We start from the raw sequence: 15,151 nt of genomic DNA on the forward strand, positions 1-15,151 counted from the left end.
GCGTCTAGAAGAAAAGAAACGCAAGCAAATAAAGGAAGTGAGAGAAGAAGAGAGGGGGAGGGAGACAGAGGTAGAGAAGAGCTATCCCCTGGAGATTGGGTAACAAAGGGGAAAATAAACAAAAAGGGGGACATTTAAGATCCTGCAATGACAAAAGAAAAGCAAACAAACAAAATGGAGGACAAACCACTTTGCCTTACCAAACACAAGAAAGCCTTCTATTAAAATACAAAACATGTATCTGTCCAGTTTATTTACCGCCACTCACTGAAGACACTGCCATTACACAAGTGCATATTTTTACTTTCTTTGTCATAGATTAGTTGACCATATAAACAAGGGTTTATTTCTGGGTTCTCTGTTCTGTTCCATTGATCTATATGTCTTTTTTTGTGCCATACCATACTGTTTGGATTATTATAGCTTTGTAGTATATAGTTTGCGATCAGGAAGCATGGTATCTCCAACTTTGTTCGTCTTTCTAGTTGGGGCCTTTGTGGCTCCATATACATTTTAGGACTATTTAGTCTAGTTCTGAGAAGAATGATGTTGGAATTGCACTGAGATATGGAAGCAACTAGGTGTCCACTGATAGATGATTGGATAAAGAAGAGAATATATATATTCCATGGTATATTATGCAACAATAAAAAAGAATGAAATCTTGCCATTTGTGACAACATGAATGGATCTAGAGGGTATTATGCTAAATGAAATAAGTCAGGCAGAGGAAGACAAGTACCATGTGGTTTCATTTGTATGTGAAACCTAAAAAACAACAACAAGACCAAAAACAAACAAACAAACAAGAAAAACAAAACAAAAACAGACTCACAGAAACAGAGACCAAAGGAATAGTTACCAGAAGGGAGGAGGGTATGGGTGGAAAGGGAAGAGGAATATAGCCAATAATACTGTGATAAGTTTGCACAGTGACAGATGATTACTGGAAGTAATGGGGTGATCGCATTGTAAAATATAAAAATGTGAAATCACTGTATTGTACACCTGAAGCTAATATAACCAATATATGATTATATACCAACTATACTTAAATGAAAAATAAATTTAAGACAATCATATTTTGCTACATTGATAGAAGGGGGACTTTTGTAAACCTTCGTAAAGCCACAAAATGAATAGAAAACATCCGCCTAAATCTATACAGAACTATGATGAAAAGAAAACAGAAAGAAATCAAAACATCTTGGTTGATGAAAATCTCCTCATCAAAAACAAAACACAGGAAACATAAGAAAACTGTAACAACACTCGAAACTGAATTAAATATTAACACATAAGCATTTGGAGACGTGAAAAACCATCTTAAGAATCAGAAAATAAAAAAACTAAAGCAAGACACGGAGAAAACATGGGAGAAAATTAAAAGGTAATTGATGACATGCAGGAAAGAATTGGAGAAAAAGACAAAATTATCTCAGAAAGAAAGACTAAATTATGAGAGAGAATGTTACGAAATTGTAATTTACCAAGAGGTATTTAAGAAAGTCAAAGAAAGAGTGACCAAGGATTTTATGTACAATCCATCTATCCTTCAGGTTTTAAGGTTCAGATGACAGTTTTAAACAAGCAATAACTTGGGGAACATTATGCAAAGGAGGCATGATTGAGAAATCCACTAGAGACTCAGCTTGATCCAGCTAGGAGGTAACTGAGCAAACTTCAGCTGCATTGGTGAGCTTTTCATATATTTAATGGTAGATCTAGGAGTAAAATGAAGGTAGGGAGAAGGGCACAGTGATATTATATAAACATTATAATAAACCTTTTATGTTCTGACAAAGTAGAAATAAGGCAACTAAAGATGGAAGGGGAAGGAGCGAGGACTGGGAAGCAGAACAGGCTCATTGAGTGTTGCATAGTCCATACACGAAAGCTAATGGCATTAAGATGTTATAAGAACAAAGTGGTGTTTATAATGTTAAAGATGAAAGTAAATACAGTAAGCCTAAAATCAGGCACCAGTACAATTCAAGTAAAAAAATATTACAAGTGACAGGGAAGGCATTTTTTTAAGGCTAAAACCACAATCTGTAATGCAGATATAATAATTATGAATACCTATGCACCAAATAATACAGCAACCACCTTTATGTAGCAGGAAATGCAGGAAATGCAAGGAGAAATAGATAGAAGCACACTAATAATAGAAAACTTTAAAACACACCTCTCAGAACAAAACAGGTCAAGTGGACAAAAAAAATAAATAAATAAGTGTACATAAGGCATAAACAACATAATCAATAAGGCACATCTCATGACTATATAAGAAATTTACACCTTAATACCCTTTATTCTCAAATGCACATGGGACACTCATAACAACTGATCAAATATTAAGCCACAAAGAGAGCATCAGTAAATTCTAAGAAATAGAAATATTATGTACAATGCACTAACATTAGAAATAAATAAAACAATAAAAAGTAAAAAGGTCCTTCACCGGAATTAAAAAAAAATACTCTTCTATATAAAAACTTCTGGGTGAAAGGGGGAAATTATTACTAAAATTGCAGAATTTCTGATAAATAATAAGACACGAATTATTGTAATCTATGGGATACAATTAGAATAGTGATCAGAAGAAATTTCATAGTCCTACATACTTATATCCATGACATTCAATAAAAATGAAGGAATGAAAATAAGTGAATTACATTCCCAACTCCACAGATAAAAAGATGAATAAAAAAGTTAACCCAAAGAAATCACAAGGGAAGAAATAATAAAGGTGAAAGCAGTAATTAGTGATATGCAGAAAACTGAAAGTAATAATTGCATTTTTGAAAAAAGCATGCATGCATATAAGCATAACCCATGGACACAGTCAGTAGGGGGGTGAGGGCTTGTGCTGGAGGGCGGGGTGGGAATGAGCGGGGAGAGGTCAATGGGGGAAAAACGATTCATATGTAATTCTTTAAACAATAAAGAATTAAAAAAAAAGTATGCTAAACCTCTGCTAACCTAACCAAGAGGACAAGGGAGAAAGTCTATGTTGAATCTGAGCCCATGACTAGGGAGAGTGGATAACATACTTACGCACACAGAAAGGGGTCTTGCCCGACCAGTGGTGATCCTGCTGGCAGATGCGCACGGACATGCCGATGAGGCGGAAGCCGGCGTTGCACTGATACACCACGCTGCCCCGGTAGTTGTAGTTCTCCCCATTGATGTGTCCGTTGACGATGGGCTCAGGGGTCCCGCAGTGTCCGGCTTTGATGGGGGATAGGGAAAGAGTGTAAATCAAAGAGGAACTTACAGAAAATGAGGTGGGGCTTGGTCAGGGTTGGGGGAGACAGGGATGGTGGGGAGAAGGACCAAGTTACCCAACCACCCATTGTTTTCCCACTTCCCCCTGAGAGTAGCTGTCCAGGAGTGACTTCAGGCAGCCTAGACATGATAGAAATGGTGTTGAAGACTTGGCAACCCAAATTTCAAGGTTGCATCCCATGACCATCCATGTCAGACCTTTAGTTTCTGTGTCTAGATATAGGTGAGAAGTTATCACTGTTACCTCCCTGCACACAAACACAGGCCCCATTTTTTTCTCATCAACTGAGCATCTACCAAATGGAGGGCACAGTGGTCTACAGTAAGGCAGTCAAAGCCTGTTGTGTAGAAAATAACTATGTAAATTCATTTTTCCTTCTCCTTGAGTGGCAAGGCACATAGAAGATGTAAACCCAGGTGAGTTATTTTTATTCAATGGGGGTTGGGTAGAGCATATTCCTAGCATTTCCACTTGAATCCTTTGGCTCTATGTTAATGTGACAGGGGCCAGAGAAGTGGGAGGGAAGCACAGGGCACTCTGGAACAGACTATCCAACTTATGCTATTAGGTTTGTGCAGCTGGGACCCTCCTTTGCACCTGAGGCGTCCAAGAGAGGAGTGACAGGAGAGAGAACCTTAGTGTAAGGTTTAGGCAGGGGATGAACGAACCATGGGGGAAATAATGACTTTGTTCTTTGTAAGCCATGTTTTTCATTTTTTTATTAGTTTAACATTGTTCATTATTTATATATATTAGAGGCCCGGTGCATGACATTCGTGCATGGGGGGGGTCCCCTCAGCCCAGCCTGCACCCTCTCCAATCTGGGACCCCTTGGGGGATGTCTGGCAGCCGGACATCCCTCTCACAATCCTGGACCGCTGGCTCCTAATCGCTTACCTGCCAGCCTGCCTGGTTGCCCCTAACTGCTCCCCCCCGCACCGGCCTGATCGCCCCTCACTGCTTCTGTGTGCCAGCCTAACTGCCCCTCCTGCTGGCCTGGTCGTCCCTAACTGCCCCCCGCTGCCGGCCAGGTCGCCCCCAACTGTCCCCTCCCTGCTGGCCTGGTTGCTCCTAACTGCCCCCCCGCCCCCCGCCGGCCAGGTCACCCCTTACTGCCCACCCCCGCCCTGATGGCCTGATCGCCCCCAACTGGCCCCCTCTGCCGGCCTGGTCGCCCTTAACTGCCCCCTCCCCTCTGCCAGCCTGGTCGCCTCTTACTGCCTCCCCTGCTGGCCTGGTTGCCCCATGCAGCCTGCTGTTCAGTCATTTGGTCATCCCTCACTAACCCTCCTGCCAGCCTGGTTGTAGGCAGCCATCTTGTGAGGGCATGAGGGTTAATTTGCATATCACCTCTTTATTATATAGGAAGGTATAGAATAAGCAAGTGACCAAAATATATTTCTATATTATGTATGTAAAATACATATACGTGTACCTTTGCTAATACATCATACACAAGGTGTTTTAGGTCTGTCACAGGGCTGTGTCTCTGTAGGTTGCCCTGAAGGTGGAGACCCGGGTTTCCCCCATCATTCAGGGGCCATAAGAAGGGGCAGTGTGTTTGATCAGAATGAGAACCCCTCAAAGACTTGTCTCTTTAGACTTTAAGTTGTTCTCATTCTTTTGGGTGCCCCAAGAGAAGCTGGTTTAGGATTTTAGTCATGGTGGATGCCCAATAGCTGGTGTTTGGATTAGACATTTTAGGAAAGTAGGTAAAATGGTACTGTTCTAAGACTGGGATCCGACTTTGGAAAGATGTAACCTGTCCTGAGGAGGGAACAGAGGGCAGGACAGGCCTGGGGAGGTCACTTACCAAGGCAGCGGACTTCAGAGCCACTCCAGAGCCCGTTGGCCATGCACTCCCGCACCCTGGAGCCCACCAGCGTGTATCCAGAATTGCAGGAGAAGATGGCTGTTGCCCCGTAGACGGACAGCGTCCCGATGCGGTGCCCATTGGGTGGAATGGGGAGCTCTCCACAGGAGATGACTAAGAGGATAACAAAATGCTCGGTAAGCCAGCTGCTGGCAAAGACCCTCAGCTGCTGGCCCTCTTCAGGTTGCCTGGTTGAAGAGGAGGCACACGTGCTGTTCCTGATTACCAAGAATATGACAAAGAGGATCTGTCTAGCCTTACTCTGCTGGGACTCATGACTAGAATATGGGTCATGCCTGTGACTTGTGTGATGTTACATTGGAGCAGGGATTCTCGGCTGAGGTGTTGCTAGAAGCACCGAAGGAGCTTTAAAAATGTCCAGGCTGCACTCTGGACCCGAGACTCACCATCTCTGGCCCAGGCACATGCATTTAAAAAGTCAGGTGGTTCAGACATGCACTCTGCTGAGGAACCACCCGACCAGAGCAATGGCAATTCAGTGGACTGCTCCTTGGTGTTCTCAGCAGACACTGCAGATCAATTTCCTTGTAATTTCTGCTGAGCTCAGCACTGCAGGTAGCCATCCGCCGGCATATGGGGTGAGACCCAATAGCCAAGGCTGCGTTGAAATGTGAGCCCCTTCACTGTCATCGGCTGTTTCATGCTCATGACTCCTACTTGGCCACATGCATGGTTATATTCCATCGTGGAGTCTGCACTTGGCTGATAAGACAACAGTGTCTTGGGTCATAGGTGTTGGGAAGACACCACTCCACTCAGTCTAGAACTTCCTGGGGCTCATTGACAGGCTGTCTTCACCTCCTCCTTTACAAACACACTCCTTACTGACTAGGTAAATGCCATGAGTGTGCTCCACTGTAGTGGATGCTGAGGTGAGCCACAGAGACCCCATTTAGGATGGAAGGATTTATTTCCCCAGCTGCTGGCACAGACCCTCAGCTGCTGGCCCTCTTCCGGTTGCCTTGGGTGAAGAGTCCTCCTACCTAAAGACGTGCTCTCTCCCTGTGGCAGCCTGCACCCAATGCTTGGTCAGGGTAGAGGTACAAAGGCCCCTTGGGACAGCTGTGACAATTCTGAAGGGCCACCCAGCTTCAGAGCTCCCTGTGGGTTGGCTGAGACCTTCATCCCTGCTGCACCAGAGCCCACTCCTCCGCCTCCCAGTCCCGTTTCCTTCCCTTCCACAGGGAGGGGTCCCAGGAGCACTCCCTGACAAACCTCTGTCCTAGAGTGGCTTCCCAGGGGCCCTGACTTTTGAAACGATCGTGAAGAACCGAAGAAACAGTTTGCCATGGAGAAGTTGAGGCAGACACACTTAGGTGGCCTGTCCCTTGTGCCATGCCCATTCCTCCTATACACACACCCCTTCCAGGTCTTCTCACACCCCATTATCACTGCATCCTTATTTGTCTGCCTCTCCAGTGGATTACAAGTTCCTTGTGGGCAGGAACCACGAAATTTTATCTTCAAAACTCTTTAATACCTGGCATGAGTGCTGAATAAATAAATTAGTGGATGCTCTCCTGGACAAAGGCAGCTTTTTAATAAGACAACAAGATGCGAAGAAGTACTTCCTTAAAGTAGTAATCATCTCCCTGGCTCCTGATTCTAGGTGTGTGTTAGAAAAAAAGGGGCACATTGTAATCCCAGGTGACACCCCTCTACTCCCCTTCCCTACGTATGAGACAGTTCAGGTAGGAGGCACTGAGCCAAACTTGCCCACCCTCCCGTCCTGGGCTTACTTTGGCAGGTGGGCATGGAGTTCCCGAGGCTCCATTTGCCATTGGCCTGACAGCGGATGACCCTCTGCCCAGTGTAGTAGTAGCCAGGGTCGCAGATGAGCATCAGCTGGGCCTGGAACTGGTACTGCGTCTCAAAGATGAGCCTCCATCGGCCGTGTTCCACCCCGATGCCGCCGACATCGGGACAGGTCACAGCTGGGTAGACAAGAAGTGGCAAGGAGGATTCATTAATTAATTGTGGAAGTCACACTGGCAAGAGTCCATAGCTGGGGACTGGCAGACAATAATGAATCCAAGAGTCTTCAGTCCCCAGGCAGGTCTGGTCATGCATGAACTGGGCTGGGTGGGAATGTGGCCAGTGTGGACCGGCAGATCCGCACCCCCACCAAAAAAGGAAGGTGGTACTCGGTCAATGCTGACTGTCGGATGTGAGGCTGCAGTTTTATTTGGTCAGATCTTCATTTTTTTAAGAAAAGCTACAAATATGAATTTTTACATAAAATTTCCTGATTTTAAAGTGTTGGAGGGCAATGAATAATTTTTATAAATCATACTATAGGCCAAAGAAACAAAACAAAAGAAAGACACAGGGCCCATTTAGTTGTGATTTTATGACTTTGGCCTTAAACTTGAACTGTACCTCTGCCATTTTAGAGTTTTGTGATCAAAGGACATTTGTGCAAACGATCTTACAGTTTTTCCACCTAAAAGGAAGTGCAGTAGGTCACTCCTAAGTCCTATGGTGCTTTATGGGAGCAACTCAGGGTGCAATGGTTATCAAAGACTTGAAAGCAATTTCAAAAAGTTGGTAGATGACACTATTCACCTGCCTCTGCTCCCTGAATCCCCAACCTCCATTCATGCTTCTCCCCATCACTGGGTCTTTAGCTCACTCCTTGCAGGAATCTTTTCAGCTGCTTACCCAGCCCTCCTTACACCTGCCTCCCCTGCCCAAGGACTCACGGACACACTGGGGAGGGACGTTGTGGTTGCTCCACAGGCCTGTCTCCAGACACTCTGCGGTGGCCTCGACACCTGCCTGCAGGTGGTAGCCTTCGCTGCAGCTGTACACAGCCTTGGTCCCCACGGTGTACTCTTTGCCAAACACCATTCCATTCTTGGGAGCCTCAGGAAGCCCACAGGAAAGAGCTAGCAAAGGGAAGACGGTCATGAACATGTCTGATTCAAGTAGTGTTCTGAGAACATATTTACCTTTCTTCTCCCCTGACACCCTAATAAAATTATAATAAATACTAACAAAAGAAAAAATAATATTTGTTGTTGTTGTTAATCCTCATCCTAGGATACTTTTTCCATTGATTTTTTTTTAGAGAGAGTGAAAGGGAGGGGGAGAGACACACACAGAGAAACATCAGTGTGAGAGAGACACAGTGATTGGTTGCCTCCCAAATGTGCCTCAACTGGGGTTGAGGATTGAACCTGCAACCAAGGTACATGCCCTTGACCAGAATTGAACCTGGGACCCTTCAGTCCAAGGGCCCATGCTCTATCCAGTGAGTCAAACTGGCTAGGGTAGAAAAATCTTCTTAGCAACAAAAAAATTTATGAGGATTACCAGCAGAGGAGAGTTCAAAAAGAATTTCAGAAGACAAAATATAGCTAGAAGTGTGCTGATGGATTAAATGGTACCAAGACTCTGCAGACCAAAATGAGTACATGGGAGGGAGCTAAGGGGCGAGACGGGTTCTCTGTCCCTTCCCACGAGTACAGTGTAGAGGCATTCAGGCGTGTGTTCTTCAAACTAAATAGAGAGAGTTTTCTCTCCCATTTGAGGAACAAACAAAAACAAACAGAAACAGAAAACCCAAAAACCCCAAAACTCCCCTGAGAGAATTAAGGCTGCTGTGGTGTGAGCTGGCACCCCAGAGTACAGCTCTTTCAATTCTAGGATTGAAGGGCTCTCACAGCCTATAGGCTGCCCCTCTGCCTGCTCATCTCTGCAGCATACTCAGCTCAACTTCCTGTTCGTAGGGGAGACCTGGTGGGTGAAGATATCTATAACTATTAACAACAAAGGCAGCTCACATCTGCTGCCTGAAAAAAAAAATCAACCTAGCTTTTACTTTAAAATATGGACAAGCAAGGATCACTATACATATGAAGAAAAACAGCAGCACAAAAGACATAAATATAAGATTAAAAACAGGGAAAAATGTCTCCCTGAGGAGACAGAGCTAACTCAGGAAATTGAAGATATATAATCTTTAAGCTCTGGCTAGTGTATCTTGAGAAAATCAAGATGACATATTATATTCGTTACAGGAGAACAGAGTGCTTTGAAAAAAAAATAAAAGAACAAAAACAGAACAAGAAAGAGGTCTTTTATTTTAAAAGATATGATAACCAAAACAAGCATTCAATAGAAGCGTTGGAGATTAAAATGAAATGGAATTTCTGAGACTATAGACCAAAAGGACTGAAAATGATTAAAAAAGGCTGAAAGCACAGAGGACTAATCTAGGAGATCCAACATCTAATGGGTCAGAGTTCCAGAAAGAGAGAACAGAGCAAGTGGAGGGGATGGAATTATCACAGATGGAAATTTCCCAGAGCTGACGAGACACACAAGTCTCCAGAATGAAAGGGAGCCAAAGGGATGCAAAGAGAACCTTCTAAGATTCACTGTCATGGAATTTCAGAAGACCAAAGATGGAGAAATTCCTATAAGTGGGGGGAGAGAGAGAGAGAGAGAGAGAGAGAGAGAGAGAGAGAGAGAGAGAGAGAGAGAGAGAGAGAGAGAAATATGACATCCCTGTGAAGGAATGAGAATCAGCTCATCATCAGACTTCCCATCAGCAACAATGGATGTCCGAAGATAACAGAACAATTTATATTTCTGACGGAAATGATTTTAACGTATAATTTTACCCAGTCAACCTACCTAGCATGTGTGAGGGTAAACATAATGATATTTTCAGACATTTAAAAACTTATAACATTGATCTCTCATGAACCTTTTCTGAGGAATTTCCTTAAGGAATTTCCATCAAAAAGAGCATAAAAACCAACAAAGGGCAAGATGTGAGATATAAACAATGAGAGAGCTAACTCAGGAGTATGAAGAAAAAAAATCTCAAGATGACAGCCGGGCATGGCCAAGATCATTGTTTTATAAGGAGCAGGGTCAACACAATGTTTAATGGAGAAACATACATACTTAGGTGAGAGTAGCCTGGGTGGTCTTTGAAAGAAATGAATAGGTACAAGCCCTGCTTGCCCCTTGATAGTTCAGGAGCTCTTACAGATGTGATACTAATCAGGGTGCCCACTACTGTCCCTCATCCACCCCTACTTCTGCCACGAGTCTAGAGCTGAGACCACCTTCCCTCAGAGTGGGAAGGAGCTCGAGCAGAAGGAAATCCCATTCACACTGGCTAACAATGATGCTGATGCTACCAGAACTTCTAGAACCCAGAAAAAGAATAGGCAAGGACTCCATTATGGTAATCATATGGAGAAGGATGGACTGTCCAGAGGGAGTGGGCTTAAGATACCAAGACAGGAAGTATTCAAAGATTTGATGTGGACAAAGATTAGACAAAAGAGGAAGATCAGGAATGGAAGAAATGAGGAAGTAAGGGAGCATTTGAATATGATGATCTTTCAATGCCTGAACAGCAAGCCGAGCTCCTTCAATGGTACCAGGTTAGCGAAATTGTCATATCTTTTCAACGGACTGCTTTGCTTCCTTGAACCTTTCGGGAAGAAAGATTTAGATTCCCACTGCCTTTTTGCATGGGGAGTCAATCTGGAGGCAGCGAGTGAAGGCAGTGGGCAGCAGCCACTTCCCTCTGCCCCTGGCCTGCCTTTCTCCTGCGGATAACCAAGAAGACAAAAGGTAACTTCCAGCCTAAGTGACTAAACGCCTGTTTCCTGATCTCCATGTCAAAACAGAGTCCCCCAGGACCCAGGTAAGAGGGACACTTCCTGTGGGTCAGAGAGGAGGGGGCCGAATGTGGAAGTTGTGGAATAATATCCCTAAGGGAGAGAATATGTCGTGAGAGAATGGGCTGGGGCAGGGGAGAGAAAGCATCAGGAAACATTGACTCTTTAAATGGGATTAGTTTTGGTGGAGAAGTCCTGCTTTGGAAGTAGCAATGGCGAACTCGAAGAATGCCCTGGGCTATGTGGGACGTGGATGACTGACACGCACCTCTGGAAAGGGACACGGCATCCCTGTTCTCAGAGGAAAGCCACGGTCTCTGTGGAGGGAGGAAGTGAAGCGAGCCTTCTGGGAAGGGACCAAGGGTGTATGATTGTTGGCCACGGTGCCAGGAATCCAGAGAGCACAGAGGGAATGGCTGGGAGGGAGGGTGGCAAAGGGAAGCTTGGATTGGGATGGGGAGAAGCACAGAGCAGTATGAGGATGAGTGGACAGAGCCTAGAGGGGCTTAATTCGGGGAAGTGACAAGAGATAAAAGACATGAGAGACAATGGTCAGTTTCAATAAAAGCTGTGGGGAAAACGATGATGTCCAATACAGTTAGAAACGGGAAGACCAAAGCCAAGTGCCACTTGTGGACAGTCAATTCTCCGTGACCTTTGCTTAGGGCATCAAACAGAATACTAATGACACATTGTTTCTGGTCTTTGAGAAGGCCCAGGCACAGGCAGAAGGCGGTGAGGGTCAGAGAGGAGACATCATTAAACAGTGTGGCACCAAGCTGGGGACCAGAGAACAAGACCATAAAACGTCAATGTGATTTCCTGTGTTTGCCTCGATCACTGGCAAGGGTCTTTTCTGTTTTTAATGTGGTACATAATGATGAGAATGTAGGAGAAAAGGCAACTTTCAGGGGGGCAATAAGTATCAACAGCTGTAGATTTCGCATAGGTTATGATTCAACAATCTCATTTTGGGGAATTCATTTTAAGAAATAAATGTGAATGTTCACAACAATGGAATTATAACAATTTTAACAGCAGCACTTACAGTAGAAAATAAAATAAAATAAAATAAAAATTCAAATGGCCAACAATAAAAGACTTGAATAAATGTCAGTTTTCCCACAATGCTATGCAACCACTGAGAATAATGATGAGGAAATGTATTTGAATATATGATAGATGTTAATATCGAGAGTTTTGGATATTGATGGAGCCATTTCTGTAAAGAATGTATAAAAGACGAAAAGAAATGTGTTCCGTGTTATCAGTGGTGATTTCAATTGATGGGATTATGGGTCATTTTCACTTTTTTCTTTGGTATTATCTATAGGTGTTTTTTTTTTTCTTTCAGATTACTAGTCTGAATGTATGTTACTTTAAGGAAAAATAATCCCATAAATTATCAAAGGCAACACATGCAAACTGCCTGGTGCACATCACAGGCCTGATGGCTGGTAGCTGAGAATGGTGATGGACACTGTTCCACCCTGTTTTCCTCCCCCTCTCCTCTCCAGCCCCAACTGGTCCCATGTCTTATTTCTCTCAGTTCTGTGCTTTGACAAATGCTCTTGCTGTTGGCTAGAATGTTCTCCTTGACAATGACTGGTCCCAACCTGCTTGCTCTCTCAGCCTGAGCCCAAGGTGCTTCTTCTGGAGGCCTCCCTAGCTGTCCAGGAGGAGGTGGGTCCCTTCTCACCTCTGGCTCTTCAACGTGGCTTCTACTCCTGACACAGCCCTTCCTTCCTCTGTCACTTTGCACCTATGTGGCTAATACCCATCTCCCTCTTGCTCTGAAGACACTGAGACGGTGCTTTATGCATATGCATATCCCCAGGGCTAAAGATATTGTAGATCTTCAATCTACGGTTCCTGAGAGGATGAATTAATTACCAATGAGGAAGCCCGCATTTGGACCTGGGACAAACCCAAGATGTGAGTAGGATCAGAGCCACCTGTTACCCCTTCCCACCTGCTTCTCACCTTGACAGAGAGGAATGGCCTCACTCCACAGGTAGTATCCCTGGGGATGCCTGGTACAAATGGCCATGCTGTGTCCCACCAAGCGGTAGCCGGCATTGCAGCCAAAGTGGACGGAGCCTCCGGGCTGGGTGCTGGTCTGGCCCAGAAGGAAGCCATGGAGTGGAGCCCTGGGCAGGCTGCAGTAGGGCGCTGAACAAGAAGAGGAGGTCAGGGGACCACGCGCAGGTGGGAAGACAGATAGACATGCTCCTTCCTACTCGCCTGTCCCCATTCTTCCCCCACTTCCCTGTCTTCCCCATGGCCAAGTCCACTGCTCTCTAGGAAGGTCTGAGTGGCTAAGACTGAAAAATGGCCAAACAGTTTAGTGAAAGGAAAAGGAAAGGAAAGGAAAGGAAAGAAAACATGAAGCACTGGGTCCCCTTCTCAGCCTAAGCTATGCAGCTAAGTTCAGGCTCTCGAATCCCATCAACTCCCAGAGACACAGAAACAGAACCAACGGAGTCAGTCGAGTCTGACTCGAACACGACCCTGAAGCTCATTCATCTCCAGTCTCCTCGCCTGTCTACTGGGATGGGTCATGTTTACCCATAGGTTTTTGGGCATTTAAATAGGATTGTTAGTAAAAGCCCCCAGCCCAGCCCAGGGCGTTCAGCGCTCAATAACTGGTCCTCCTCCTTTGTTCTGTCCTGGAGGGTGAGGGAGAGGGAGAGGGAGCTGGGGCAGTCAGCACATAGAACCCACAGTCCAGATCCCCTCAATGTATGGCTCTAAGTTATTTCATTCACTAAGTCAACAAATGAGTCTGGAGTGTCCATTACGTGCCTGGTGCTCTTCTAAGTGCTGGGAACACAACAAGTGATAAATAGAAAAAATCCCAGCTGCAGAGAACTTGCAATAAAAGACCCTGCCGAGGGGTCCTCAGAGAAGTGCCCCTTGTTGCTCTGAGAGTCCCTGGCTGGGTCTCCCAGGGGGGCATGGGCTAAGGAGGAATGAGGGTGTCAGGCCCTTACTATGTCCTCCCATGGTGAGGTCCTCATGTCCCTCTGCTGGTGAATGTGTTTTAAATGCCCTCCTTCCAAGCCAGACGTGCTTCCCTCTCCCGCTCTGCTGCCTGCGTCCTGTGTATATCATATTTACGTGTCTACCTCAGTCAAGAACGAGGCTCTCAGTTATACAATAGACTTAATCACAGCGATAGAGGCATTTGCAAATTACACAAGTCTACTGTATTTTAATTAAGTGCTAATTGCTTCACCGTGTGATTAATTCATTTTGTACTTGGCGTATGTATTGTAATTACAACTGACTCATTACCCCCAAACATGTGGTTAGTCTTTAAAGACATCATGGAAAGGGCGACTCGTTAATGGCTTTCAGTTCCTAGTTTAGCAACCAGCATAATGAACTGCTACTGAGCGGCTCTGTTTCCCTTTGGCGTGAGCAGCTGCTAGGAACTCAGCCTGAATCTTCCCTAGGGGGGGCCTTCAGGTTTCTTTGTGTCCTGAGGAAACTGAGGCCTGGAGAGGTTCAGTGAGGTGTCGAACAGACATTCAGCTGGTTAGTGACAGTTAGTGTTTGTGGGGCCACCCTCTTGCATACATGGGGGAAGGAAGTTAGGGTCAACTTTGCAGAGGAGATGGACTCAGTAAAGGCCCTTCCCCTCCCAGCTCCCTTGGGCTTCGTCTGTCTTGCTGGTCCCTGAAGCCATAGCCCAGGGTCCTTTAAGACTGCCAGTGGCCCACTAAGTTTGGGCTTGTCTTCTAAGTAGGTAGCCCATGAGAAGAAATGGACTAAGACAAGTGGTAACTCAGGCGGGCTGTAATTTGACAGCCTTTCTAACCAATATTCTTTTAGAATTTGTCCAACGTGTATTTGGAATACAGGCCACATGCAGCCAGGAGAAGCGTGCGGAGAGGACCTGGTGCCTGGTGGAACTCCCAGGTCTTAATTCGTCTCTGCCTCCAAGTCTACAGAACTCAGTTCGCTGGACCCACTCCCCTTCAGAATGGGCAGCAAGCAGCTTATCAGGTTTTCTTTCCAATGGCAGACAGTGATCCCCACCATGGGAGTTCAGACAGATTCAATTACATCTCAGGGATGTTTCTCTGAGGCTTGACTGCATGGCCTTCGCTCTGACTCTGCCTAGAAGACATGGCTTGAGGAGCAGAAAGAGGCCCCTGGACTGAAAATACAGCCCATCTCTGGGCTGCCTGCCTAACATTTGCCAGTTGGAGACCCATGTCTTAGGGTTTTCCAGTTTTAAAGAAATTTTATTAACATTTCAACAGGGGTAGGGATGTGATCACCTTTCGGCATTATTAGATCACATACATGGAA

General features: G+C 45.2%; 1 protein-coding gene across 1 annotated transcript in view; it reads right to left on the minus strand.

Moving 5' to 3' along the window:
- The window catches only part of CSMD2 (CUB and Sushi multiple domains 2), a 545,662-nt gene that overhangs the window by 41,415 nt on the left and 489,096 nt on the right, over window positions 1-15,151 (minus strand). The window contains exons 49-53 of the mRNA XM_008156972.3: window positions 12,815-13,003; window positions 7,889-8,074; window positions 6,926-7,120; window positions 5,106-5,279; window positions 3,061-3,234 (exon numbers count right to left, since the gene is read on the minus strand). Of these exons, the coding sequence (XP_008155194.2) occupies window positions 3,061-3,234; window positions 5,106-5,279; window positions 6,926-7,120; window positions 7,889-8,074; window positions 12,815-13,003 (918 nt within the window). The remainder of the gene's footprint in view (window positions 1-3,060; window positions 3,235-5,105; window positions 5,280-6,925; window positions 7,121-7,888; window positions 8,075-12,814; window positions 13,004-15,151) is intronic.

This window comes from Eptesicus fuscus, chromosome 9 (assembly GCF_027574615.1).
Source record: "Eptesicus fuscus isolate TK198812 chromosome 9, DD_ASM_mEF_20220401, whole genome shotgun sequence".
In the NCBI taxonomy this organism is placed as follows: domain Eukaryota; kingdom Metazoa; phylum Chordata; class Mammalia; order Chiroptera; family Vespertilionidae; genus Eptesicus; species Eptesicus fuscus.